This window comes from Medicago sativa, chromosome 1, assembly GCF_051527215.1.
Source record: "Medicago sativa cultivar Bolivia chromosome 1, Bolivia_mono, whole genome shotgun sequence".
NCBI lineage: Eukaryota > Viridiplantae > Streptophyta > Magnoliopsida > Fabales > Fabaceae > Medicago > Medicago sativa.
This window is the reverse complement of record NC_140749.1, coordinates 84046249-84072175: the sequence shown is the minus strand read 5'-3', so window position 1 is coordinate 84072175 and position 25927 is coordinate 84046249. Positions and strand designations below refer to the sequence as shown.

Sequence of the window (25927 nt, the reverse complement as noted above, 5' to 3'; positions counted from 1 at the left end):
TTATAAATAAATTTATAATGGCTGTCATGAATCATAATCAAGATTTTCATCTTCTGTTCTGATAACTATATGAAAATTGTCTCATTTGTTAAGTCTGGGTTGCCTCTGGCGTCTGGCCCAGCATTGAAACAGCCATGAGTTATCAGAACAGGAGATCAAAATTGTTTTTTTGATCGTACAAAAAAAAAAATTGTTTTTTTGAGAAAACAATTTACACAGAAAAGCTGCCTCTCATGGTTAACTCTGTAAATTGTCTCATTTATACAGTCTGGTCTGCCTCTCATGGTTAACAAAACTGCTCACATTTTTGGGAAAAAACGATTGGGAGTTATGACCCGATTGAGGTTTACACAGAAAAGCTGATCGGAAGTTACTACCCGATCGATTGAACAATTTGAAGTGCCAATTGAGCAACCATCCAAACCTGATGGCTTTAATAATAGAACTGCGTGAATCCATGAAAACCATCAAGAATTGATCAATTGAGTTGGGAATAAGGGAAAATTTATAGTCATTTAGTACGATAATATTATGTTAACTTATTAGATATTTCCTCCGTTTCAAAATGAGTGTCGCTTTAGTCAAAAAAAATTGTTTTAAAATGAATGTCACTTTACATTTCCATTACAACTTTAATTTTTTTTATTCCAACTTTACCCTCAATAAATAGTCGAACTTTTTTCTCACACAATTTTCAATGCAACTTTAAGTTTGTCTTTTTCATATAAAACAAGGGTAGTTTAGTAAAAGTGTTATGTCTAATGATTATTTCATTTCATTCCTTAATCTATGTGCAGTTGGCTAAAGCGACACTCATTTTGAAACGGAGGGAGTATTACAATAATTTTTTTCTTGGTTTGATACATTTTCAAGAGAGATGAATATCTTTTTATGGACAAAATTGCAGTGGAAACTAATATGCATTTTCCTTATATTACACAAGGACTAAAATATTTTATATCTAAATTAAAATTAAAATAATGTATCAAATTCACTAACTGTTCATTAAAAACCCTTATGTTGTTTCTCTTTCCTATCTTATTTTCTTTACTTTTGTTTTTTGATAAAATTATTTTCTTTTTACTTCTCGCAGCCGATTATTCACACCGGAATGAAAATAGTTTCAGATGAAATGTTACTTTATAAAACCACGCATTATGTTAAATAAAACCATGTCATGTATTTGGAGCTGGAAACATATTAAGCAGAACCGCTCCTTTGTATTCTTTTTTCTCCGAAATAAAAAAAATCTTTAATTTCTTGAGAAATAAAGATTATCTCAATTCTTTGACCAAAAAATAGAGATTATCTCAGTTCAATTAAACAAAAAAAGATCAACTGGAGTTGGCAAAAAATGGTTGCAATTTTCAACCACACCTCTTTTTTTTTTGGATAGATATGCAAACAAGTTTTTATTAAACCAAAGAAGTGTTTCCCACACAACTGCAAAAATCATGTATATATCTCTTAACAATATCTTTTTTTCAATTCCAACTATCTTCTGACCATATAGAAAAGATTAGCAGAAAGACTAGTATCGTTATCACAGCTTTGCCCTTTATATTCACACACATGAGTTCACATACTTCTAGACTTGAAAGTAAATAGGGGAATTACTTTTATAGGGATGTTGCGCTGTTTGAGCAATTACAACCAACTATACACAAAAGGATAGAATCTTAAATGATCAGTTTAATACATAATATTTGTACATATTGGAAGCAAACAATTAAGTACTATAAAGGAATACTCATGTATCTTAATCATGCCTCCACATTGAGTCAAAAAAAAAAAAAAAAAAGATTCCACATCAGTCATCATCCTCAAGATCAATCACCATTCTCAGCTTTCTTCTGGATACTGCATTGTCAGGAAGTTTATTAACAGCCACTTCATCCTCTGAATCTTCCAAGTCAGGATCCACTTGTATATTTTCTACTTGGTGGGAATTCACGACACCTCCTTGATTTTCACTGCAAATGTTTAATTCAACCAACCATTAAGGTTATCAGCTAAAAACATTAAAAAAAACTAAATACAAAAAAAAAAAAGCTCGGATAAAGTGTGTCTATTTGTTTAAAAACATGGTGAATGTTCAACAGATGATAGTTTATGATGGCTCGGTTTCACAGAGGTTGAAACGATATACAGCAGAACATGATTACATTAATTTCCAATAGAACAAACGTGTATAAATGGAAGAATCGACAGTCATTTTTTCCAAGTAGGAGCACATATATGGAGCAGGAAAAATCAACAGCTCAAAATAAATTCCTGATATACATCATCAGAATCGTCTCTAGATAGAAAAGTAGAAAAACGGAATAATTACTTTGGTGCAGATTGAAGCATTTCATCATCAGAATCATCTCTGGACAATTCATCCGCATTGGTGCTTTCATGTACATAATCACCGGATACTGATCCATTCCTTTTTTTCCTAATTAAATAAAAAGAATTGTTAATTCCAAATGAATGAATAAAATTGTAGATACACAGGAGACAGGTGTATAGAAGATAGAAGCAGAAGCATGAAGAATCACCAGTTCAAACTAAATTCCTAATACAAACATTTATGGTCTTATCGTTAAACTACTAGTCCCAGAAAAGGAAGAAAAGGGACATTACTTGAGGATAGAGCCGAGTATTTCATCATCCGAATCATCTTTTGATAATTTATCCTCACCAGTCTGTTCTTGTAACTGTTTCCTTGATTCTTTTCTATTCTTCACTTTTTTCCTAAAATTACATAAAACAATAATTAAATGGAGAAAAGAGAAGGAGAGACTCATCCAGCAGAATACACATAAAGTTACATTTGAAAATAATTGAAATTCAAATAAAGCGTGTATCTATGTATAAAATTGTAGATACACAGGAGACAGGTCTAGAGTAGATAGAAGCAGAAGCATGAAGAATCACCAGTTCAGCCTAAATTCCTAATACAAACATTCATGGTCTTATCATTATCGTTAAACTACTAGTCCTATAAAAGGAAGTAAAGGGGACATTACTTGAGGATAGAGCCGAGTAATTCATCATCGGAATCATCTTTTGATAATTTATCCTCACCGGTCTGTTCTTGTAACTGTTCGCTTGATTCTTTTCTATTCTTCCCTTTTTTCCTAAAATTAAATAGAACAATAATTAAATGGAGGAAAGAGGAGAGACAGTTCCTGCAGGGTACACATAAAGTTGCATTTGAAAATAATTGGAATTCAGATAAAGCGTGTATCTATGTATAAAATTGTAGATACACACAAGACAGGTCTAGAATGGATAGTCATAGAAGCAGAAGCATGAAGAACCACGAGTTCAAACTAAATTCCTTATACAAACATTTATGGTCTTATCATTGTCGTTAAACTACTAGTTTCAGAAAAGCTGAAAAGGTAATAAAGAGGACATTACTTCAGGATAGAGGCGAGCTTTTCATCATCAGAATCATCTTTTGATAATTTATCCTCACCGGTCTGTTCTTGTAACTGTTTGCTTGATTCTTTTCTATTCTTCCCTTTTTTCCTAAAATTACATAAAACAATAATTAAATGGAGGAAAGAGAAGGAGAGACTCATCCAGCAGGGTACTTATAAAGTTGCATTTCAAAATAATTGAAATTCAGATAAAGCGTGTATCTATATATAAAATTTTAAAAAAACAATTGTATATATTACGTTTTGGAATGAATTCTACATGCTGGTTATTTAATATAATTTTGTAAATAGACAGAAGTATTTATATCTTGATTTTGTATATAAAAGAGATTAACGCAACATTACCTTTTTACCAATGATATCAATGTGTCCTCGTCAGATTCATGCATTCTATCATTTGAACCATCCATAAGATCCTCACCCTTTTGGTGGTTTTTTCCTCTAAAACTCTTTTGAGAAACACATAAGCCAAGTTGCTTAAGTTTTCGAGAGACTTGGGCAGGAGTGAATTTACCATCCTCGTCCAGTGCATTAGCTATCATATAGCTACATCTTCTATGGTCCTTGAATCTGCCAAATTAACAACCCAGATATCACTTGTCTTGCGTAAAAAATATAAGAAAATTCAGAAAACGTTATTTTTTAACTATTCATTCGGCATTCATTAAGAGAGCAGAGAGACAAAATTAAATCTTCCACCAAGCAGCCAAGTTAAGTGACACTCACTCCTCATATAGAACTTTGATACGAGCTTCCTGATCTTCATTGAAAGCACTGACTCTTTTTCTTTTCTGCCTGTGAATATGGAATTAAACACAAGCTCAGAGAATACCTTGACATCTAATACAATGAAAGTATAAACAATGTGTTGAATTAGGATGAACAATGATGCCAAAACATTTCGTACTCCCTCCGTTTCAAAATGAGTGTCGCTTTAGCCAAAAAAAATTGTTTCAAAATGAATGTCACTTTCAGTTTCCAATGCAATAATAACTTTTTCTTTTCAATTGTACCCTCCAATTAATACTCAGCACACTACTTCCAAAGTATTACTTTTAAAACTAACCAATAGTTAATAAGGATAATTTGGTAAAATAACCATTCTCTTTCTTTTAATCATTGCATTTCTTAATATGTGTGTAAACACCTAAAACGACACTCATTTTGAAACGGAGGGAGTATTAAGTACAAAATATAAATTTTATGGAAAAATAACAGTAATAGTTTTTTTTTTACAGAACCAGTAATACTTAATAAGCATAACAGTTCATTGTATACTCACCGGTGCTGAATCAACAGGCTTCCCTCCACTGATGTATGATTCGCACCTCCAGCCAATCCACCCCCTTCTAATTGATTAGGGCTTCTTGAAAATGTTTCATCAGCATCGCCCTTCTTTTTCCTTGATGCAATCGTTAGCCCTAATTTTTTCAATTTACTGGATATTTGAGCTGGAGAAATTTTACCATCTGGATCTAGCACTTCAGCAATACGTCGACTGCAATTTCGGTCATCTTTGAATCTGATATGTTCAAGGCATGGAAGAACCGATTATCAAAATTAATTTATCATTTTATAAACTAGAAAGAAAAAAAACTGACAAGCTATTAATTAATTTATCATGCTGACTCTTTCATCTTTGCACCAATGGTAGAGAAGAGTAAAAAATAAAACTAAATTGTTTAATGTTGGAAACTCAAATATAAACCATCGGCCAAACTTCAGACAATAAGGTTTGAGCATGTAAAACCTACTTCTCATACAGATCCTTAATTTGTATCTCCAATTCAGCATCTAGAATCAGTTTTTTCTTTCTCCTTGGAGCTGTTTGATATTCATCTTCTAACCATGGCTCCCCACTGTTATCCAAGTAAACAAAATATCAGAAACTATACAATCTAAATAAACTTTGATCTCAAGCTGTAAACATACTTATTATCATCTCTGCCATTCTTACTGCCTGAGGTAGAAGCAATGCCTTCAATATCATCAAGCTTTTCTCCATTGCTGAAATGAAAAATAAAAATAAAAAAATGGTCAAGCTTTTCTACCATTCTTACTCCGGTTGCCTTATCTTTACTACATAAACTATGGATCAATTAAAGCATAAATTTCCCCACAATTCTAAAAATGGTCGTCTCACTCTCAGCAAAAAAAGTTTGCCAGAGCCGGAGAAATGTTTAAATGAGAAGCCATTCAGTTAAGTTTGAACTTTATCTTACTTTTGATATCTCGAGTCATGAGAGATCACAACATCTGCTTCATCATCACCAAGTGCATCAGCTAGGCTTCTACGAGTCCACGGCTTCCCTGGGGATGAACCGATTTCACCATCCCCTTGAGTATCATTCCAAGTTTTAGTTTCGTTTTTCAAATGGCCAAGCTCATCCAACAAATATTCCGCATTGATGTAATGGCATTCCCTTCGGGTCTTCCAGAAAAGGACTTCAACAAATAGGAGGGGCTGCCTTTTCATTTTCTTTAGCATCTTTCTGACCAAACTGTTCAGGAAATCAACAATACTTGCATATTCCTCGCAGGGGCATGACTTTTGTTCAGCAAGGATGTCATAAAAAATTGTGAGCAGCGAAAGCTACAAGAATATGTTAACAAATTTAGAAATGTTATTCACATTCATAAACAACTACACAATTTCATTGAAGGTGAAATGCTTTCCAGACCAAACCTGGTAGAGCATGGGATGGAGTTCAAGATCATCACTAATTCTCCGCAACATGCTTATTATGTAATGATTTATAGCAAGGGAATTGCTTTTATAAAACTTGAGCAACCAACACAATTTCTGAATGATACTGTGATTCGCAAAGGCAGAGACAAGTGTGGAAACATTGAAATCAACTTCATTAACTGCATTTATTTGCTCATCTTCAGAAAAATCACCAGTGTCATCCAACATATCCTCATTAGGATGTTCAGGATTTGTGTTTTCCATTGGTTTCATACCAACTTGGGAGTTCACATCTTCCTCGACATCTTCATTTTTATTATCATCAAGATTTGTGTTTCTTACTGATTCCATACCAATTTCAGAGTTCGCATCTCTCTTGACATTATCATGTCCATTATCATCAAGATTTCTGTTTTCCATTGATTCCAAACGAACTTGGGAGTTTGCATCTTTCTCAAGATTTTGATGTTCATTATCATGAGGGGTGTCTTCTAGCTCGGTGGAATTTGCATTTGGTATGGATTCCTTCTGCAGCAACTGATTTTCAGCTAATTGATTGTCAATAGAAATGCAAGCTTCTTTTTGAATGCAAGAATGATCTCCAGTTGGTTTATTCTCTGATTCTCTTGCACTGGAAATTTTCTTTTTCAATTTCCTTGCTTTTTTTGACACCTTGAATTACAGAATATAAAACAAAGAACCATTAAATTATTGAATGGAAAACATATATGTTGTTTTATCTTTTACTTCAAAATTTAAATGTATCACTTTATTTTCACTTTTCCTCTATTCTCAATTATGGAAACCATGAAAACAATAACATTCTCATGCAACAAGCTCTGGCAAAGATTGCAACATATTTGCAAAGTTTGAAAGGATATAATTAACCAGTGAACACTGATCTTTTTAAAATCTAGCAGAGGATCTCCCAGAGACCTCTCCTACTTTCCTCAATCAGATAAATCTAGATTATGAGGCCTAAGAATATGACTAGTGAATGGTGGAAAAATACTTTAATCTCTATCTTTAACAACAAAAAGATATGCACATAATTGTGCAAATTATGGAGGAATTAAACTTACGAGCAATACAATAAATCACAAATTAATTTGGTTTAATGATGGAGAGATCAATCATGAAAGACATTTATTACAAAGATTAATGCAGAGATATCATGGCAATCAAAATGATGGTTTTTATTGATTTAGAAAATGCATATGATAGAATACCTAAAGTACTCTGTAGAAGACTAGAAATGGTTTTCGCCTAAAAGACGTAAACTGGGGTATATGGGATGTAAGTTTAGGAAGGGACAAACAATGTCCAATGTAAAGGACAAAAATGGAGAGCATACAAAATAGTTAAAGCCCCTTCTCTTTAAGTACTTTGTATATCTATCATACAAAGTAAATAAATGATAGCCGATGTCGATAATAAGTAGAGTTGATGAAATGTGACAAAGAGTGCCTTGGAAACACGTACTTAATGTAAAAAAGACGAGGAGAGGCAGAAAGAGGAGGTAGAGAGAGAAGACACAAATTTGAAAAGCATGAGTTGGTATATGATACAAAAAAGGGAAGAGTAAAATCATAAAATTGTCATCAAAATGGGCATGGAAAAATAGAATGAAAATCTGAAACGAGTGACGAAGAGTTTATTAAGTCCATACTAATAATATATATATATATATATATATATATATATATATATATATATATATATATATATATATGATATATTAAAATGGGTTCGAGCCTTGCACAGAAAAGAAACAACAAATACATGGCAGTTGAAATGAGTCAAGCTGGGCCAAGTTTCTAATGCCTAAATCTGACATGTATCATATATACTTGAAATCTGGTGTCAGTATCTAATGTAGACCTTTTTTCACTGGATGATATGACAATTTTATACGTATGGTCACACCTGAAAACAAGTCTATTTTTTAATAGAGCCTTTAAATAGACCATAAACCTATCATTAAATAAGCTTACAAACTTATGTCTTTATATAAAACAATTTTCTTAAATCATTAAACATGACAATAAGAATGATTAATAAATTATTTTAAAATCTCATAATAGTAATAACAATCATATTTCCAAAACAATAAGTAATAACAGAAATCAAAATATTATCTTGTTATTTATAGGTTTAAATAAACCGACTCATTAGGTCTAAAAGGCTTTTGAATATCTAGATTTGGCCCTTTTTTGCTAAATAGGCTTTTTGAAATAGTATGGACCTAATCAATTTTGCAAATGAGTCTAGTGTGAACTAAACTTGGTGTAAACAACTCCATAAACCCCCAATAGACGATTTGACCTATTTTCATCCATAAAAATACACTTGATTTAAAAATGTGTGTTATATAGAAATAATTAAAATGTTATTTCGATCGGAAAATAGTTGATAAAAACTTTGCATGTGGCAGTCATTTGGACAGATTTCATATAAGTAAAGGTTATTGTTGTTATTCTTGTCGTTAGTATCGTCGTTGTTGGCATGATTATTAATTTATTATATAGAGAACTTAGATAGCAAGATTAGACACACACCAATACATAATCACAACTTACCCTCAATGTTCCTCGAGACTGAAGATGATCCATTAGTTTTACAACCTTGCAAATGATTTCAACCAAATCTGCAAGATCACTGCAAGAAAGAACAATCATGAGTATGGCAGCAAGGAAAGTACAGTTGATTAAACAGACAGACACATGACAAAAATACAAATAAAAGTCAGTATTATACCTTCTATGACAAACAATTGTGCACATAAGTTAAGTTGAATGGTGCCAATTAATTAAGTTGCATAAAAAGCATAAAACTAGCCGGACAGGAAAGGATTCTCTTTGTAAATATATTATTACAAAGCATGTTGGTATATAGTTTTCATCTATTTTATTACACTCAAACCAGTATATAGTGCTCCAATTCATTCTTGTATAAGGATATAAATATACTACTCAATCCATATACGTCCTTTGCGTAGCTTTTCAATTATTCAAAGTATGGAAGGTTGCTAGGGTATGAATTTACTATACTAGAAAAACATTTCAAGCATGTTCATGGTTAAATAATGTGATGTTTTTCTTAATTAAAATAAAGAGTTGAAACCTTTTGCATTGTTTGTGGGTGTCAAACGTTTTGATCAAATTCAAGAGGAATTGAGTCATCCCTTCTTCAGTCTGATCATAAAACAACTTGTACAAAAGAATGCGAGCTGTTTGCGGCTCCTTAGAGTCTTCTGGCAGCAACTTAAGTACTAAATCCAGCATGCGAATCTGCAAACAAAGAGCAATTAGAAAGCATTTGATGAGAATATGAACAAAGGTAGAGTTCTTGTCTGTGTTCCTATGTTCAACTTGATATATTAGAGGCAGCAATGTCCTAATCTGAACAATTGACCAAAATAATAATAGCGAAAAAATGAAAGACTTGGAATACAAACCAAAAATGGAATGAGATAGAGTTTACAAAGCTAAAAGCATAGTGTTTATAAAAGTGAACTAGCTGTAAGATGTATTTATAATAGCTTAGACACCTCTGTTAAGAGCGCAAGTACGGATTTAAGAGAAGGCAAAACAGAAAGCTGTAGAGAAGCAGCTGATAGTGCATATTACCATGTTTTTCAAAAGAGAACCAGCTGCAGATAGAAACTTGTAGTCGTTGGTCTCCTTTAGACCATCATAGGCCTGCCGCCACTTTGAAATGACTAATTGAAACATTGACTCATTCAAGGATGCTTCAATTGGGCCACATATTTTACCACTGAAATCTGAAGCATCAGCATCATTATCATCAAATGTGTGTCTTTCTTCCTTGGTCTGTTAAACAAGAGAAAGTATGTATAAACAACATCTTCTCACAAATGTAGATTGACAAATGACAGGTATGCTATTTATAAATAAAGGAGCAAGTGATATCTCAACACTAGATGAACATGTGTGATGCTGTAGTTTATCTTCTAAATTTATTTGATTGATTTCCAAATTTTCAGCTAAAATTCTTTTATAAAATTATCATTTAGCATGTGACCAATGACTCATTTCATTTCATATTAATTTTCATGATTCCAAAAGGCATGTAAAAAAAGGGGAGAAAGGATGTGTGTGTGTGTGTCAGTGTGTGTGTGTGTGTGTGTGTGAATGTCAGGAGAAAGGATGTATTAATGCCAGAAACTGTAAGTACAAATAATCATTATATGAAAAGTTTGTCAGTGAGAATTGCAACTTATTGAATAGACAAATCAGAAATCCAATGTGGTTGTGATAGAACCCAGAAATTCAAAGAGGAAAATGTGTGTTTATTATTTACTGAAAATGGAGCTCAAAGGTTCTATAGTGGAAAACAAACAGAATGAAAGAGATAGACCAGAGTTCGAGAACTCCTAACCAGAGCACAATGTTCCTAACCAGAGAGAAAACTCTCCTAACCAACTCTAACGATATTTTTCAATGAATGTTCGCTATCTTACTTCCCGCCTTTATAATCACATTGCATATGCCCACTAATTGCCATCGGCAATTCTTCAGCTTTCCTATTCAACCCATGTATTGAGCTTAGGGCCCAATCCGGTATCCTAACAGGTTGCCTACTGCTAAGAGCTAAGTAATGTGAAAACAAATAGAAATGTGAGGAGAATCTATATTAAAGTCCAATGTGTAGATGTATCAGCGATCCAGGAGGAGTTAAGTGAAATATTTTAGTTTGAAGAAGGAACAGAGAAAGGCATGCCAAGAGATGTACCGTGTTCACGTTATTATTCTCACCTTGGAAGTTGAATGCTTGTAAAACTGGAATGAAGTGACAAATTCAGCCACTTGAAAGAAAAAAACGACGTCACTTTTTTGAACTGCAGGATGTTCCTTTTCAATATCTTCACGGACGGATCGCATCAAAACTGATATAGATTTAAGTAGCAATGAGATTACTTTTACCTTTATTATAATAGGAAACCCACACACACACATATATCATTTGTAAATCGCAAATGATACACCATTTTCTGAAAAAGCATACCGTTGTATCCCACAGAAAGAAACTGATTGACAAATCCACGAAGCAACTCCAAGATCTTATCCGTTGCTGAAGGCAACTTTGGATGATCCCACGCAATTGGTTTGGCTCGACCCCGAGTAACATTTTGTGATTTAAGATGCATATTATGAGAAGAATTAGGATTTCCCTTAACTACGGCTTTAGAACCGTCCTACCAAAAAGAATAAACTGGTGTCATTCAAGTTCACGGCATTAAAAGCTAGTAGAGTGGGTAAAAAACCAGTACCATGGTAACCCGTGCAAATGTCGCATTGAATTGTGAATGCCGACTGATATTTCCAAGCCTACTAATAATTCTTTTCTTCTTTTCTTCCTCCATGATGGACTGGAGACTATCAAGAGAAGCTTGGGAGTCTTCGTCCACCTGAAATAAGATTTACAAAATGTAAGTGACCAAACAATATACAACCAAAGGGTAAGAATTAAGATATTACAGCAAAAGGTAACATAAATTGAAGCCTTGTAAAAATATGCTAGCAAAGTGCAGTTTAGAAATAAAAATCTAAACTAACAGGGCGCTCCTGGAGAGGTTGACTAAGATATGATGTTGCTGAAGTTCAGTGAGGTTACCTTTGATCCATTCGAATAGCCCTGGATAATCAACTCTGGATCCTGGCCCATAAAAATGTAATGAAAAATTTCCAGCAGAAGCAAGTTATCCTGACGGAGATAGACATTAGAACTCCCAACATTTTGAGATACAACCAAGATTATATCCATCACATTCTCGCGGAACAAGAGTTCCAGAAATTTATCTCTGAGCGATAAAAAATGACTAGCAGATCCTGCTGATTTCAGATGCAACGGGATTTCTTGAACAGCGAGGATATTTCTAAATATTGTAAACACCAATTGTACCAATTTCCAATCATCCTCTGTGAACTTATTACTGCAAACAAACAAACAAACAAACACAAAACAAATAAATAAAATTAGCAAAAGAAATGAGTGGTTCTTTATTCCAATTTCTATTGTTTAAATCATTAATTACAAAATGAAATTCTGATAAACTCACAGTTCCAAATTCTCAAGTGGTTTCTCTAGAATCGACACTATCACGGTAACAACATCACTGTTAGTTACTGCAGATTTCAAGTCCCACAGATACTCCAGCTGCTGAGATACCTCAGTCGAACCAGGTTCAATCGGCATTGTAAGAAACACCAAAACCTTAACTGAAAATTTCAACAACAAAAATAAAACTCAACACAAACTAATCCAATCAATCAAATCTCAAACAGAAAATTTACTCAAATTTTTATAAAATTAAACCTGCATTGAGAAGCATGTTTCGTTCATGGTGGTAATGCTCGATAATCGGTACCAAATCCTTTGAAACGATGTTCCATTTACACACTTGCTTGAACACATCGCGGGATTGCGGATCATCACGTCTCAAAAACCTCAACAAATCTTTCAAATTATCTAACAAAATCCCAAAAACAAAAATAACCAATTAATCACTATAAATCTTCATCGAAACAGATCAAATCGAATCTAAAAAAGAGAAAAACAGAAATGAAACAGGATCATTCATACCGAGACAGTATTCGCCTTTGGAGTAACCGATTCGTTTGCCTTCATCGTCTTCTTCGATGGCGCCGAGACCGCTGCAGATTAGGGATAATCCATCGGTGTCCATGATGTTAGGGTTTTGAGAGAACGAAGAGATTTGGGGATTTTTGGGAGTTGAAGTGTTGCAAAGATGGGGTTTTTGTTTTTGGGATCTTGGTTGAAATGGCGGAAAATTTTCCCGCGATTTTTCAGTGCTTCGGTAAGAAACGCTGTCGTTTCGTTTCATGGTTAAAGAAGAATTGGGTTTATTAACGAGCCAATCTTTTCATTTGGAAAATGTTATTGGCACCTACTTGTTTTAATTTTATCACCTCCTCTCCCTTTGAGGGTATTCTTAAAGGACGGAGCTACTATTTAAAAGAACTTTAACAGCTAAAATGAAATACACAAAGTTCATTAAAAATAAAAAATATAAAGAGATTTATAAATAAGAAATATAAGGAAGAGGTCTCCCATACAAAACTTGCATATGAATATTAAAATTAAAAAGGAAAAAAAAACAAGACAATTTTTTTCGATAAGAGCAAATTTAGGGTGATAATTCAAGGCAGAGAGGACCCTTGAGTTCGTAGAATATTTACAAATGTATTTACATTTATGACATTTCAGAAGCACTGATACAGTTTAAATCCGATACTTTCAAATTCAAGACACGTCCTTATACTCTATACCAAAACTTTGGAGTTATCCTAAGCATCTGTCTGACAACACGTTCTCACAAGCCAAACGTGTGTTTACTTTGTCAAACGATGTTTCCCCGTTTTTTTGTCTTGTTTGGATGAATGAAGAGTGAATCTAGGAAACGTGGTTTTGGGCTCAAATCGCCAGTTCTGATATTCCTAGCTTCCACAGCAGGGAAAATGTGGTTCAGTTTTAATATTTCAAATGCAGGTACTTTACCTAATTACCCATAAATTCAAGCCTTCAATTTCTCTTTCTCACAACTTTTCTTCATTTCATAACTCCACATCACTTCAACCTTAAATTTTTTGCTAACTATGAAGATTTTGCATATCCAGGCTTTCAATTTCCTTCATCTTTTCCCTTATTTTTGCAGATTTTGTGGTAATCTCATTACTTGTGATAGATGCGTTGGTGGTGTGAATTTATTCCTTCGGATTTTCCCCTATATACGATGCTTATGGGCTACTTGTGAGAATCAATCCATTGCTATGTCAAGTTTTGAAGGTGAAAACATATTCATATATGTTTTTCTTTGCTTTGATTACTTTCTTCAATATCATTAATTTCTATTTCTATTTTCTCTAATTGTTACATATTTTACCTTAATTTTTTCCTCTTACATCAATGCATTGCATATGTTTGATAAATAACCTCAAAGAAGAAAACAATTTCCTTATATTTATGTGTTTATGCTGATGAACCTAGGGTGTTCAAATCCAAACCGATCCAAAATAAAACCGCAAACCGAATATATTTGGATGTGTTTGGATGTTGTTTTGTAAAAAACGCTAAGATCGGATCGGATTTCGGATCACTTTTTCAAAACCGAACCGAACCGAACCGCAAAAATAAATATTAATACTTATTTATTCTTTTATTAGTATTATGTTATGTTGTTTGTTAAATTTTAATCTTATACATTGCACTAATTTAATCTATATTATTATTACTTCATATGTTTCTAAAATAATCGATAATTTTCATACTATAATTTTATTTTTTTAATATATTTTGCATCAAACCTATTATTTTACCGTGTTTGTGTAATATTAATATTAATAAAAAAATTATATTCTTCAAAAAAGAGTAAATAAAAAAATATATTTTGCATTTTGGACATCCAAAAACCGATCCAAATTAAACCGCATATATTTGGATTGGTTCGGTTCAGAATTTTTTAGAATACTCATCCAAACCGAACCGAACCGCATGCAATTTTTATTTTGGATCGGTTGACATTTTGCCTCAAAACCGATCTAAACCGCACCGCGAACACCCCTAGATGAACCTTTTTGGTCTGTAGAATGATTGTTATATTATGGATTGTTATGATTGTTTTGTCATAATTTCAAAAACAATGGATTATTATGAGTGCTTTGTTCAAAGTAGTACAATTGTTCTGTTGCAGGGCCTGTGTTTTGAGTTTCTATTTTTTGTGTTTTTAGCAAAGAAGGTATTGTTTTTGTTTAAGGTACTTGGTGTGTGTTCAAAGTAGTATTGTTTTTGTTTGCCCTTATCACTTTCATCTGCACAAAACAATGAATAAAAGTAAACAAGTTGCCAAATCTGATCTGTACAAGTTGCTCATGTATAGTTTGTTTCATTTTTTATCCTACTTTGTGTGTATAGTATTATGGACACACTTAAGAGGAAAGTTTCTGCTAATCCCCTTTAACTAACGACGAGGGTCAAAGTTCCAAATCTAGTTGGGGGGATGTTAAAGCCACTAAATACTTTGTCAAGACATGTTTGGGTCAAGTTACCAATGGTGAACGCGTTGGTACTTGTTTTACCAAGAAAGGGTGGCTTGGGCACCATCAAGCGGTATATTACCCAATGGAAACCTGAGTAACCATGATAATGATGTTGGCTTGGATGTTGAAGAAGGCTCAGATGATAGTGAAGATGCAAACATTGGAGCAACAACTGGTTTTACAAATTGCAATTTGGCTTCCATTTTCACAGTATTGTAGACGTCAATTCCTTCCTAAAAATAAATTTTAAGAGCATCCACGATGGAGGCATTCATTTTTGGATATTTAAATGGGTCCTATGTGTACACACAACTAATTTATAATTTTTAAATAGCAGTACCTAATAAGCACTCATCCTCGACAACTCAGCATCTCACATAACTTTCTTAATTGTGACCCACTAATCAATTATCAATAACTTTATATTATTACATTACATATCAATTTTTTAATATTAAAAAAACGTGGTTATCACGAGTCTTAAATGAGACTCTGGATCCTATATGACCTAAAAAAATTTCTCCCCAATAAGGGTGGGTACCTGACAAGTCCTGAGTCTTGAAAGTTTAAATTCTCAGCATTGGAGATGGTCTCTCTGATGACGGGTCTCGAACCGAATTCCTCCAAATTGAAGAGAGTTTCTCACAATCAAGTGATTTCTCGAGAGACATGCCCATTGAAGATGGTCTAATAAAGTTAAACTAAATTGTCCAAGAAAAATAAAAAAATAAATATTTGAAAAAGAAAAAGAAATTATGACTGGGGCAAAAGAAAGAAATGGAGAAGAGTGTAAATCCCAAAACGAAAACGACGTCGCAATTAGTATCATCGATCGACGAAAGTACAGTGGTACACTTTTGGAACAAGAAAAGGGTTTAAGTCGCATTAACGTTGTTGGTTGGTTGGTTGGTCCGTTCGATACAAACGAAGAAAATCTCCTTGTCTTGTCCACCCTCTTCCCTATTTGTCTCCGCCGTTTCTTTCTCCAACTCATTCCCTTCTTCGATCCCCTTCACCAATCTTCACCTCCCTCCCTCCCTCTCTCTCTCTCTCTCTACTACAATGTCTCAGGTTGCAACCACTGGATCCATTCAAACCTTCCTCTTACGACCCACTTCAGGATCTACACATGACAGGTCTCAAACCTTGTTAAAGCCTCCATCTTTTTCCTCCAAAATCTTCCCACCTAAGTCTAACAATCCCCCCAAGCTTTGCTTCACAACCTCACCCATCAATGCAAGAAAGTCCTCATCTGCTGAAGTTGTCCCTGTATCACCCGAAGATGATTCAAAGGTTTGTTCTTTACCCATCTCTTATTCTTATTTCGCTTCTGTTTCTTGTTTCATAAGGAAAAAAAATGATGGGTCAGTGAGAAAATTTGATTTTTAGGAAGTGTTGAGAAAATTGCTGTGACCCTTTTGGTTTTTGTGGTGTATAGATTGAGGCGGAGTTGGAGAAGTTACACGTTTTGCAACAAGTTGGTAATGTTTCTGGTGGAATGTGGTCTAAGCCAATGGTTAGAAGAAAGACTAAGATTGTTTGTACTATTGGTCCTTCTACTAATACAAAGGAAATGATTTGGAAACTTGCTGAGGCTGGAATGAATGTTGCTCGTATGAATATGTCTCATGGTGATCATGCTTCTCATAAGAAAGTTATTGATTTGGTCAAGGAGTATAATGCACAATCTAAAGATAATGTTATTGCAATTATGCTTGACACCAAGGTAAGCCTTTTTTTCCTTTTCATTAAAGTTTATTTGTTGGTATGATGATATCTTCAGGATCACGGTATCGGTTTTGTGTTAGCTGATAATTTATTTTTCTGTTTTTTAGGGTCCTGAGGTTAGGAGTGGGGATTTACCACAACCAATCTTGTTAAAAACTGGCCAGGAATTCACTTTTACTATCCAGAGTGGCGTTGGAACTGCTGGTTGTGTCAGCGTGAACTATGATGATTTTGTCAATGATGTCGAAGAAGGGGACATGCTTCTTGTTGACGGTATGGCTGCTTACTCATACAACTAAAATATTCAATTTACTAACGATCTTGTGTCGTGCTAAATGATTGATGAATCGGCAAACACAAGAGTGGTATATTCTTATATTACTTTTTTTAATCTTATTAAATATTGTCTGCTGCAAAGGGGGTAAGTCTCTGTCTCGGAAAGAAAATCAGTGTTGTCATTTGTCAATTACGGATCGCGGAAAACAGCGTTTGTTCAAATTCTGCTAAGCTGCAATGCTATAGCACTGCTACTAGTTGATAACACTCTGTACTAAATAGGTTATTGTGGGACAATATCGATTTGTTCAAAATTTACTACGCTATTGCACCACTATAACAACTATTTGACAACATTGATTCCAAGGCAGTGTGGCTTAGTGGTCTTATAGTGCTTTGCATAGTTAGAGCTTTGACATTCTTATTGTTGGAAAATAACGTCAATTTCCTATTTATCTCTGGAAGCGTGAGCACCAAGTCTTTGATTGTAGGCCATCTTATGTGAATTTCTGACTCTTGATGTATGATGTAGGTGGTATGATGTCCTTCTTGGTTAAGTCCAAGACAGCGGATTCCGTGAAATGCGAAGTTATCGATGGAGGAGAGCTCGCGTCACGGAGACATTTGAATGTTAGAGGAAAGAGTGCAACACTGCCTTCAATCACTGGTTAGACTTTGGATTATTATTCCCATTCTTGATAATTTCTTATTATTGTCTGTCACTTTTTCGTCTTCTCTGTATGTGGGCTGTTGGTTTGGTTGGGGGTTAAGGTTATGTTGGTTTCCAAGGCGCATAACATTCCTTTTAATTTGTTGCAGAAAAGGATTGGGATGACATCAAATTTGGAGTCGATAATGAAGTTGATTTCTATGCCGTTTCTTTCGTTAAGGATGCACAAGTAGTTCATGAGCTGAAGAATTATTTGAAAAGTAATTATTCAATAATCAATATACTTTTTTTTTTTTCCAATTAGTACCACTGATTAGTTTGCTCGATTATTTAGAAATATGATCAATTCCACTCATCAAATGCAGGCTGTGGTGCTGATATACATGTAATTGTAAAAATTGAAAGTGCAGACTCTATACCGAACTTGCATTCAATTATTACTGCATCTGATGGGGTAATAACCTAATCCTGCATTATTTCATTAATTTGTTGCCTAACTGGCCTGATTTGGAGAATCGGGATTATTAAGCGCATACCGTAGAAACATAAATCTTTAGCATTGAATTGATTTTGTTCACTGATTTATTCTGGATGCTGACCTGTCTTCTTTTACCATCCTGTCCAGGCTATGGTTGCAAGAGGAGATCTTGGTGCAGAACTCCCTATTGAGGAGGTTCCGCTTTTGCAGGTAAAATTGTTTTTAAACAAATTTGAGATTAATTAATTGTAAATATAATAATTTGGTGTTTTCTCGATAATTGGACATTAGTTTGTGCTTATCTTAACTTCCATAATGCTTGTCAATGCAGGAAGAGATAATAAGGATATGCCGTAGCATGGGAAAGGCCGTTATTGTAGCCACAAATATGCTGGAAAGTATGATTGTTCACCCCACGCCAACCAGAGCAGAGGTATCTGATATTGCAATTGCTGTTCGAGAAGGTTCCGATGGAATAATGCTTTCTGGAGAAACTGCACATGGAAAGTAAGTAAATAACTCCACATCTCAATGTGCATAGTTACCTTGACATTTCGATATTTCTTCAATTTCAGTTCTTAGAAAGGAATATAAATATGGTAATCGAATTATTGTTGCAATAGCATCTCACTGATTTAGAAATCGAATCTAAAGCAAGAGACAGAAAGCGACAATAATATGGTATTTATTATATTGCAGGTTTCCAATTAAAGCTGCGAAAGTAATGCACACCGTAGCATTACGGACAGAAGCCGCTTTACCAAGTGGGCAGATGCCACCTAATATTGGCCAAGTATTCAAGGTCTAAACTTCAAGTTCAATGTGTTTTATTGCTATTTGCTATGCTAACTTTTTTAAAACTACCCTCATTTTAATGTCGGCAACGAATAAAATATTCCGGTTGACACTGAAATGTGATTTATTCTTTTTGGTTGTGCAGAACCACATGAGCGAGATGTTTGCATACCATGCAACCATGATGTCTAATACCCTTGGAACTTCAACTGTTGTCTTCACTAGATCGGGTTTCATGGCTATTCTATTGAGCCATTATCGACCTGCAGGCACCATATTTGCTTTTACTGATCAGTGAGTTATTTCCCCTACCTTTCTCTTGTTGCTTAAACCTCTTAAAATAGAAGATGACTAGATAAACATGAAACTAATTGAATCAGTAGCATTGTATGTATTCCTAAGTATGTTTGAGAGATTATTTTGAAATGTATTGGGTTAAATTGTTTGGTTATTTTGCCTCAATAATTAGTCTTACCTTTTTTTTTTGGGTTGGATATCTGTGCTTGGTTTACAAATAAAACTGACTGATTAAATGACCTTATTAACCGATCAATCCGATTTATTTTGTTGAATTGTGTATTTCAACTGAAAACTATTTTGTGTTTATCTGCACTTATTAAAATTTATAACTATGACGACTTTGTTGTTGACCTAATTTTGGTGGCCATGCAGGAAAAGGGTACAACAGAGGTTGGCTTTGTATCAAGGTGTCTGTCCTATTTACATGGAATTCTCTGATGATGCTGAAGAGACATTCACAAAAGCCTTGGATTTGTTGCAGGTAATTTTCGGAAGATATCTTTAATATGGGTTGAGATTTACCTCCATAGTACTTCTAAGAACTTCTAATTTAACAAATAACAGTTATGGTATTGAATTTTAACTCATTTTTCCTCTCATATTATTATTTGGCTTTACGTTCGAACATTTAACCATGTATAGGTTCATTCATGCATGCGGTAATTAACCACGGTCCATCGACCTTTATACATTTATGAACTTCTAGTAGTTTAAAGTATAAACTAATACTTCGTGTTGCAATTACCAATGAAAATGTCAACTGAGTTGTATTTAGAAATTAGAACTGAACTCTAATTGGACTTGCTTAAACAAGGAGTTCCATTTTAATTTTAATTTGTTCATGAGCTTACACATTGTTTCCATATGCAGAAGAATGGAATGGTTAAAGAAGGAGAAGAAGTAGCCCTTGTACAAAGTGGAAGGCAACCTATATGGAGGTTCCATTCCACTCACAATATTCAGGTCCGAACAGTAGCCGCCACAAATTAAGTTTCAACCTCTGAGGCCTACATATACTCTTAGAAGTACACATCCTCTTTTTGGCGTGTTGATACCAAACTTGCATTTTGGTTATTTAATTTTTTTGCTTCATAGGTTTCATCTTTTCTTCATTTTATTGCTTTCCTGTTTTCATCATTATTTTCTTCTGTAAACTCTTTTATGGTTCAGTATTTAGTTAGAATGGTCATATCATATGTTAGTTCATGTCATTGGAAATTTTGATAAGAAATCATAATCTGAATCACATTCAGCCATATCCCAGGACTGTTATATTTAGCTTGTTGTTTGTAGTGTTACAACTGCACCTTGAGTACTATTATCATGTGACTTTCTAAAGAATTGTGTACTCAGTTTTATATTTTATGTTTTTATGAATAAGCTTACGCCATAACTTTCAGTACCAAGAATCTCAGGTAGCCAATACTATAATTTTCCTACTCATGAGGAAATTCATCATCCTGTTCCATCAAATAATTATAAAGCTCTATCACAATTTTCTACTATACTCCATTTAAAACCACTTGGAGTTACAAAAAAAAAAAAAATGGTAGTTTCCTTATGATTTGGTGAGAGCTTCCAAACAAGAAAATAATTAACAATACATTCGTTTTCCTTTTTTTCTTTCTTTCAAACTTTTTGATTAAATGAAGAGACAAAAACAAATAAATCTTTTAAAGTCACACAAGCGTGCAAATTCCAAGCAGGCACACAAATATTACAAATAAATAACGATTAATACCACCACTTATTAGTTACCAAAGTACAATAACATGGTTTTTCTTTATTTGCTGTTAATTCAAAAATAGAATGAATAAGACTCATTGACAAATTGCAACTACGTACCTTCACACACTAGCGATAATGGAACTGCTATAACCAGTCCACTCATCAAAGTATCTTGACCAAAGCATAACACCTCCATACTTTGATGTATGCTGAATCAAAGGTAGGATTTCAGACGTCAACACATTGGCTGGAATAAAACCGCTTCCAGCTGCGTCCTTAGCCGCCGGCAACCCCAAAAATATCTTCCAAGCTGGAATAGTAGTTGTCCATTGTTTCCATGAACTCACAAGGTTATTCTTTCTATGTTTAGTATAATCACATGCGCGATTATTATAGAACTGAACCCAAACAAAGTCAAAAAGTCCTGTTTCAAGGGCTCTTCCTAAGAATCTATCGGGGAATGGACATTGAGGAGCAGCACTTAGATAAACCCCATTATAATCCTTGAGAAATTGTGCAAGGTGTTGCCAATTTTTTGTGGAACCAATTTCAATGTCAAAATCTATGCCATCTAACACAGCATCACCAAATGGTCTTGAAGATGACGTGCCACCCAAGAAAGTGTTCCATAAATATCTTGAGAAGCTTCTAGCATCATCAATTGAAGCCAATGAGTATCTTCCGATTCCACCGCCGATAGAAAGAAACATTGTGATACCTCTGCTCTGGCAATACTTGATGCTGTTACTTAATTTGGTGCATGAATTAGTTGAAGGGTTGCAGTGACCTGCTAAGTTCAACTTAGGGGTTCGACCATTGCCGAATCTGGAGAGGAAGGCAATGTTTATGTGGGTGTATCTCCCAGTGGCACATGTTTCATACAGTGAGCCCTCTTCACCATTTTGGCCCCAGTAGATGGCTATGCCACCAGCATAGGAGGTTCCAACAAGAGCGAGGAAAAGAAAAAGTGACAAGGTATGAAAATTCTTTGCCATCTTTGTGAATGTATGGGGTTGTTGTGACTTGTGATATTTATACTGTGAATGGGTCGTATTTACACCTTGAATTAATCTAATAGTATTTTACAATAGCTTCCAATTATATCTAAATATACATGTTCATATGTTTTGCCAAGTAATATAATAAAGTGATACTATAATGACCTATGGTTATACTTAGGTGTAAAATATTCAAGGTTAATGTATGATGATTATTTAAATCTTATTTCTGTTGGTTGTTCATTTTCATAAATAGGCGGAGAAAGATTCATGTTAGATTTTAAATTAGATGTTCTGTGAACATAATTTACTTGGTAGGACAATGCAGCAGAAAACGATATCTAATAAAATAAAGATGTCTTTTCTTTTTTGACCATTATTTTTTGGACAAATGTTAGAATTCAATTTTGACAAGTTTCTTGAAGTTGAAGTTTTAGTAAGATGTATATCATTTAATTTACTCCCGTCTATTTAAATAAAATTAAAACAGGTACCAAAATAAGAAATTAAAACAGAAATTTTTCAGAAACGTTTTTTCCATTTGATTTTTTCATATATATTTTTTTTATGATAAATGCTAAACATCGCAACAATAAACATCACGAACGCCACAACAATATTTGTGACCGAGTATTTACACACCAATATCCAACATGAATTCTATGAAATCCAATATACAGGTTCGAGGAGGATTTTGAACCCAAAACGTGCATCGTGTAATTTTACTAACAAAGAGTTCGTGAGATATAACATTGCTCCTTAGAGTGTGTTTGAATGAGGTAATTTGGAGACTTAGGAGAGAACATGGCAAGGGTAGACTTAGGATTTAGGAACCCCTAACATGAACCAAACCAAATTTAAAAATCAATGTTAGGAAACCAGCTTCTGTAGACAAGTTGGGCAAATATACCTTATGATATATAGTACGTATAATGAAATTGGAATGAGATAAAATTTAATATACATGCATGCATAGAATTTAGGGATTTTGTTAAAAGAATGTTACATAGATGTTGTGTTTTAAAATTTAATAAAATACAATATAATTTGTAAAGTTAACAAAATAATATATATATATTTTTACTAAGTGGAGCAAGATATTAAAGAATAACATATGCAGTTTCTTTGCTAAAAAAAAAACTTATATAGTTTCTTATTTAGGGTTACGGTTCTCATAGTTCACACCTGATTAAAATTGGAAAAAACCATCACTATCTCTCCAATTTAGTTTGTAAACTATATAAATATATTAAGTATGAATTGATGGTTTATTCATAATAACCTCGTTAATAATTTTAACGTAATATTATTTTAAGTAGGTACATGTAAACTGTAAACTAAATTTACATGTACCTACTTAAACTGAATTTAAGTTAAGCTCAACTTTTAAATGAATGTTTACTTAAATTTAATTAATGTTAATGTGTAGTGCATCATCAAATACGCGTAGCTTGCAGAGTGCATAACATATCAGCACGTTGAACAATAAGAAGAAAAAAAATACAAACTCAACATCAATGAAAAAAAGAAGAAATTCATTTATCTATATGCAATATACTATGAATGAAAGACGTTTTGATTCACTATTTAATATTCTATTGAGATTGATTGAATATCCATGATTGTTTCTATATGAAAAAGGGTGAAAGTTTATAGTAACAATGAAGTTTTGAAATTTTTTATATAAAAATGTAGTTTTGGCATATTGTAAAATTTTAAGTAAATTTAAGTATAACAAAAAAAAATAATATCGGGTGTGACTAGAAAAATTCTCACATGAGTATGGGGAGTTATGTGTGTAGTTGGGCAATTTAGTTGGGACTAACTAACAATTTGCTGATGTAATTCGTAATCTTATCCAAACAACCTTAGCATCCAAATCACAATTGGCAGCATATAAAATTTAAGAATAATTGGGTATACTCTTGGATAAATTTTAGCGCTTTGAATTCAATATAAATGCTTTATCTCTAAGTCTAACCCCTATAACCACACTCTCTCCAACCCTATTATCACATTCACTTTCTCTCTAACCCTAAGCCCTGATATCTCTGCTCCCCTTCTGCGTTGTCTTGGCATAATATTCAAAAGAGTAATGATATTTTGACATCCATTTGATGACAACTTTGTTGACAACCTTGTTTTTCTCAATTCTTATTGGTCAAAAACAATGGAGAGAGAGAAAGGAAGAGAGAGGATAACAACATCATGTGAGTATGAGAGAGAAAATTGTCCAAAAGTTGTCAAAAAGTGGTTGTCAAAATATCATTTCTCTATTCAAAATATACGGTCAAGATCAAATTTTAGCAAAAAAGGCTAGACACATGTGATTTCTTATGATTATCTTCTTCTTTTCGTTGGTCTCTCTTCTCTTCCACCTGAGATCTAAACCATCAGAACCCATCACCGCCAAGAACCTGATTATTTTCCATCCACCACAAATTCTATGTGTTTTTATAAACCTCCATGTAAATCTATCGATTACAGACTCTAAATATCCATGTCTATTCATATCTTTAATTCCTTCCAAATTCCAATATCCAATCTTAATCTTTACATTTAATTTAATGCACAGATTAATTTCGTTTCTCATGTTCAGGTGTGCAAATTTAATATATAACCAAAATAAAGCAAAAAGTACAAACTGGAGGGGATTATACCAAAACTCCAAAATTACATGCAAAATCTAAAGTTAGGTCACCCTAGTTTGTTTTTGATATAGCAGTCCTTAATAAACATAGGAACTTCTTGCCAAACATTGATTGAAGGAATGGTGAGAAAATGATTTGCAAGGAGATCAGCTACTTGATTCCCCTCCCTAAAAATGTGAGAAACCAAGTAATTCATTGTATTTAAATTGGTCATGACATTGAGCCATCTATTTCTAAGCTCCCAAGGAGTCTGATTGGAACTATTGGCTGCCAAGACAACTAGCGTTGAGTCAGTCTCTATCCAAAATATTATCCACATTTTTTCAAGGCTAAAATATGATTTTGGTACCTGCAAATATAGCGAGTTTGGGTTTTGGTCCCTGGCAAAAAAAAATTGAAAAACGTCCTTGCAAAAAATTTTGTTTTTTAAAACAGTCTTTGGACCCACTTTCTTGATGATTTGGCTGGATTTCGCTTAGGTGGTAGTTGCTGACTGTACCAAAACCCAAACTTGCTATATTTGCAGGGACCAAAAACATATTTTAGCATTTTTTCAATTTTCTAAGCAACTTATCTCTGTTCAATTAAAGAGACTGAAAAAGAGTTCAAATTGTTAAAAATACTCCCTCCGTTTCAAAATACATGTCCAATTTTTGCAATGTGCACTATTCACTTGACTTACTTTGACCATACTTTTTAACTAATGTATAAATACAAATATTAGCATGTAAGATGTTGTTTGATTTGTCTCGACAAATATTTTCAAAATATTAAATTTTTATAATTTTTTACTTTAGATAATTAAAGATATTAACGGTCAAAATTGTGCATTGGCATATGTGAAGTAGTTGACTTGGACATATATTTTGAAACGGAGGGAGTACATTGGAAATAATGCTTGGACGACAAATTAATAACAAGAAATTCACCAAATAAATCAATAACAAGAAATTACTCTCATTGTCTCATAATAATTGCTGCATTTACAAAAATATGTCCCAGAAAGATTGTCAATTTTAATTTTTAGGTTTAATTGCACTTTTGGTCACCAATTTAATCAAACTTTTCAAAATAGTGTCCCTATTTAAAATCAAACTTTT

At 33.5% G+C, this 25927-nt stretch overlaps 3 protein-coding genes across 4 annotated transcripts; 1 reads left to right on the top strand and 2 right to left on the bottom strand.

Moving 5' to 3' along the window:
* Positions 1-1594: 1594 nt before the first annotated feature.
* Positions 1595-12932, bottom strand: ATIM (timeless family protein). 2 transcript variants are annotated; one of them, XM_085739823.1, is made up of 22 exons: positions 12730-12932; positions 12463-12615; positions 12206-12365; positions 11761-12079; positions 11417-11554; positions 11152-11341; positions 10902-11032; positions 9753-9956; positions 9247-9413; positions 8703-8781; positions 6121-6795; positions 5657-6027; positions 5367-5441; positions 5189-5293; positions 4717-4956; positions 4161-4229; positions 3780-4004; positions 3412-3522; positions 3015-3125; positions 2629-2739; positions 2333-2440; positions 1595-1973 (listed from the first exon to the last, which is right to left on the bottom strand). In XM_085739823.1, exons 1-22 carry the CDS (start codon positions 12830-12832, stop codon positions 1811-1813), a joined length of 4008 nt encoding a protein of 1335 aa, XP_085595949.1. In that variant the 5' UTR covers positions 12833-12932; the 3' UTR covers positions 1595-1810. The 2 variants fall into 2 exon arrangements, with proteins under 2 accessions (XP_085595949.1, XP_085595950.1); XM_085739824.1 differs by lacking the exon at positions 3412-3522.
* Positions 12933-16096: 3164 nt separating this feature from the next.
* LOC146958326 (plastidial pyruvate kinase 2-like) lies at positions 16097-20706 on the top strand. Its single transcript, XM_085739840.1, has 12 exons — positions 16097-16496; positions 16642-16929; positions 17039-17204; positions 17740-17874; positions 18027-18137; positions 18243-18331; positions 18503-18565; positions 18687-18862; positions 19055-19157; positions 19296-19444; positions 19823-19931; positions 20321-20706. Exons 1-12 carry the CDS (start codon positions 16266-16268, stop codon positions 20438-20440), a joined length of 1740 nt encoding a protein of 579 aa, XP_085595966.1. The 5' UTR covers positions 16097-16265; the 3' UTR covers positions 20441-20706.
* Positions 20707-21167: 461 nt separating this feature from the next.
* On the bottom strand, positions 21168-22347 carry LOC146958325 (acidic endochitinase-like). The gene has a single exon (XM_085739841.1). It carries the CDS (start codon positions 22171-22173, stop codon positions 21298-21300), a length of 876 nt encoding a protein of 291 aa, XP_085595967.1. The 5' UTR covers positions 22174-22347; the 3' UTR covers positions 21168-21297.
* Between the last annotated feature and the right edge of the window lie 3580 nt (positions 22348-25927).

Bases quoted from the DNA above. Each gene is read 5' to 3' on its own strand.
- ATIM (XM_085739823.1), bottom strand. From the start codon at position 12,832: ATGGACACCGATGGATTATCCCTAATCTGCAGCGGTCTCGGCGCCATC. The intron at 11,033-11,151 runs GTATGCTTTTTC...AATCTATATCAG, and splicing joins TCTTTCTGTGGGATACAACG to TTTTGATGCGATCCGTCCGT. The intron at 6,028-6,120 runs GTTTGGTCTGGA...ATATTCTTGTAG, and splicing joins TCCATCCCATGCTCTACCAG to CTTTCGCTGCTCACAATTTT.
- LOC146958326 (XM_085739840.1), top strand. From the start codon at position 16,266: ATGTCTCAGGTTGCAACCACTGGATCCATTCAAACCTTCCTCTTACGA. The intron at 17,875-18,026 runs GTTAGACTTTGG...AATTTGTTGCAG, and splicing joins AACACTGCCTTCAATCACTG to AAAAGGATTGGGATGACATC. The intron at 19,158-19,295 runs GTCTAAACTTCA...TTGGTTGTGCAG, and splicing joins ATATTGGCCAAGTATTCAAG to AACCACATGAGCGAGATGTT.
- LOC146958325 (XM_085739841.1), bottom strand. From the start codon at position 22,173: ATGGCAAAGAATTTTCATACCTTGTCACTTTTTCTTTTCCTCGCTCTT.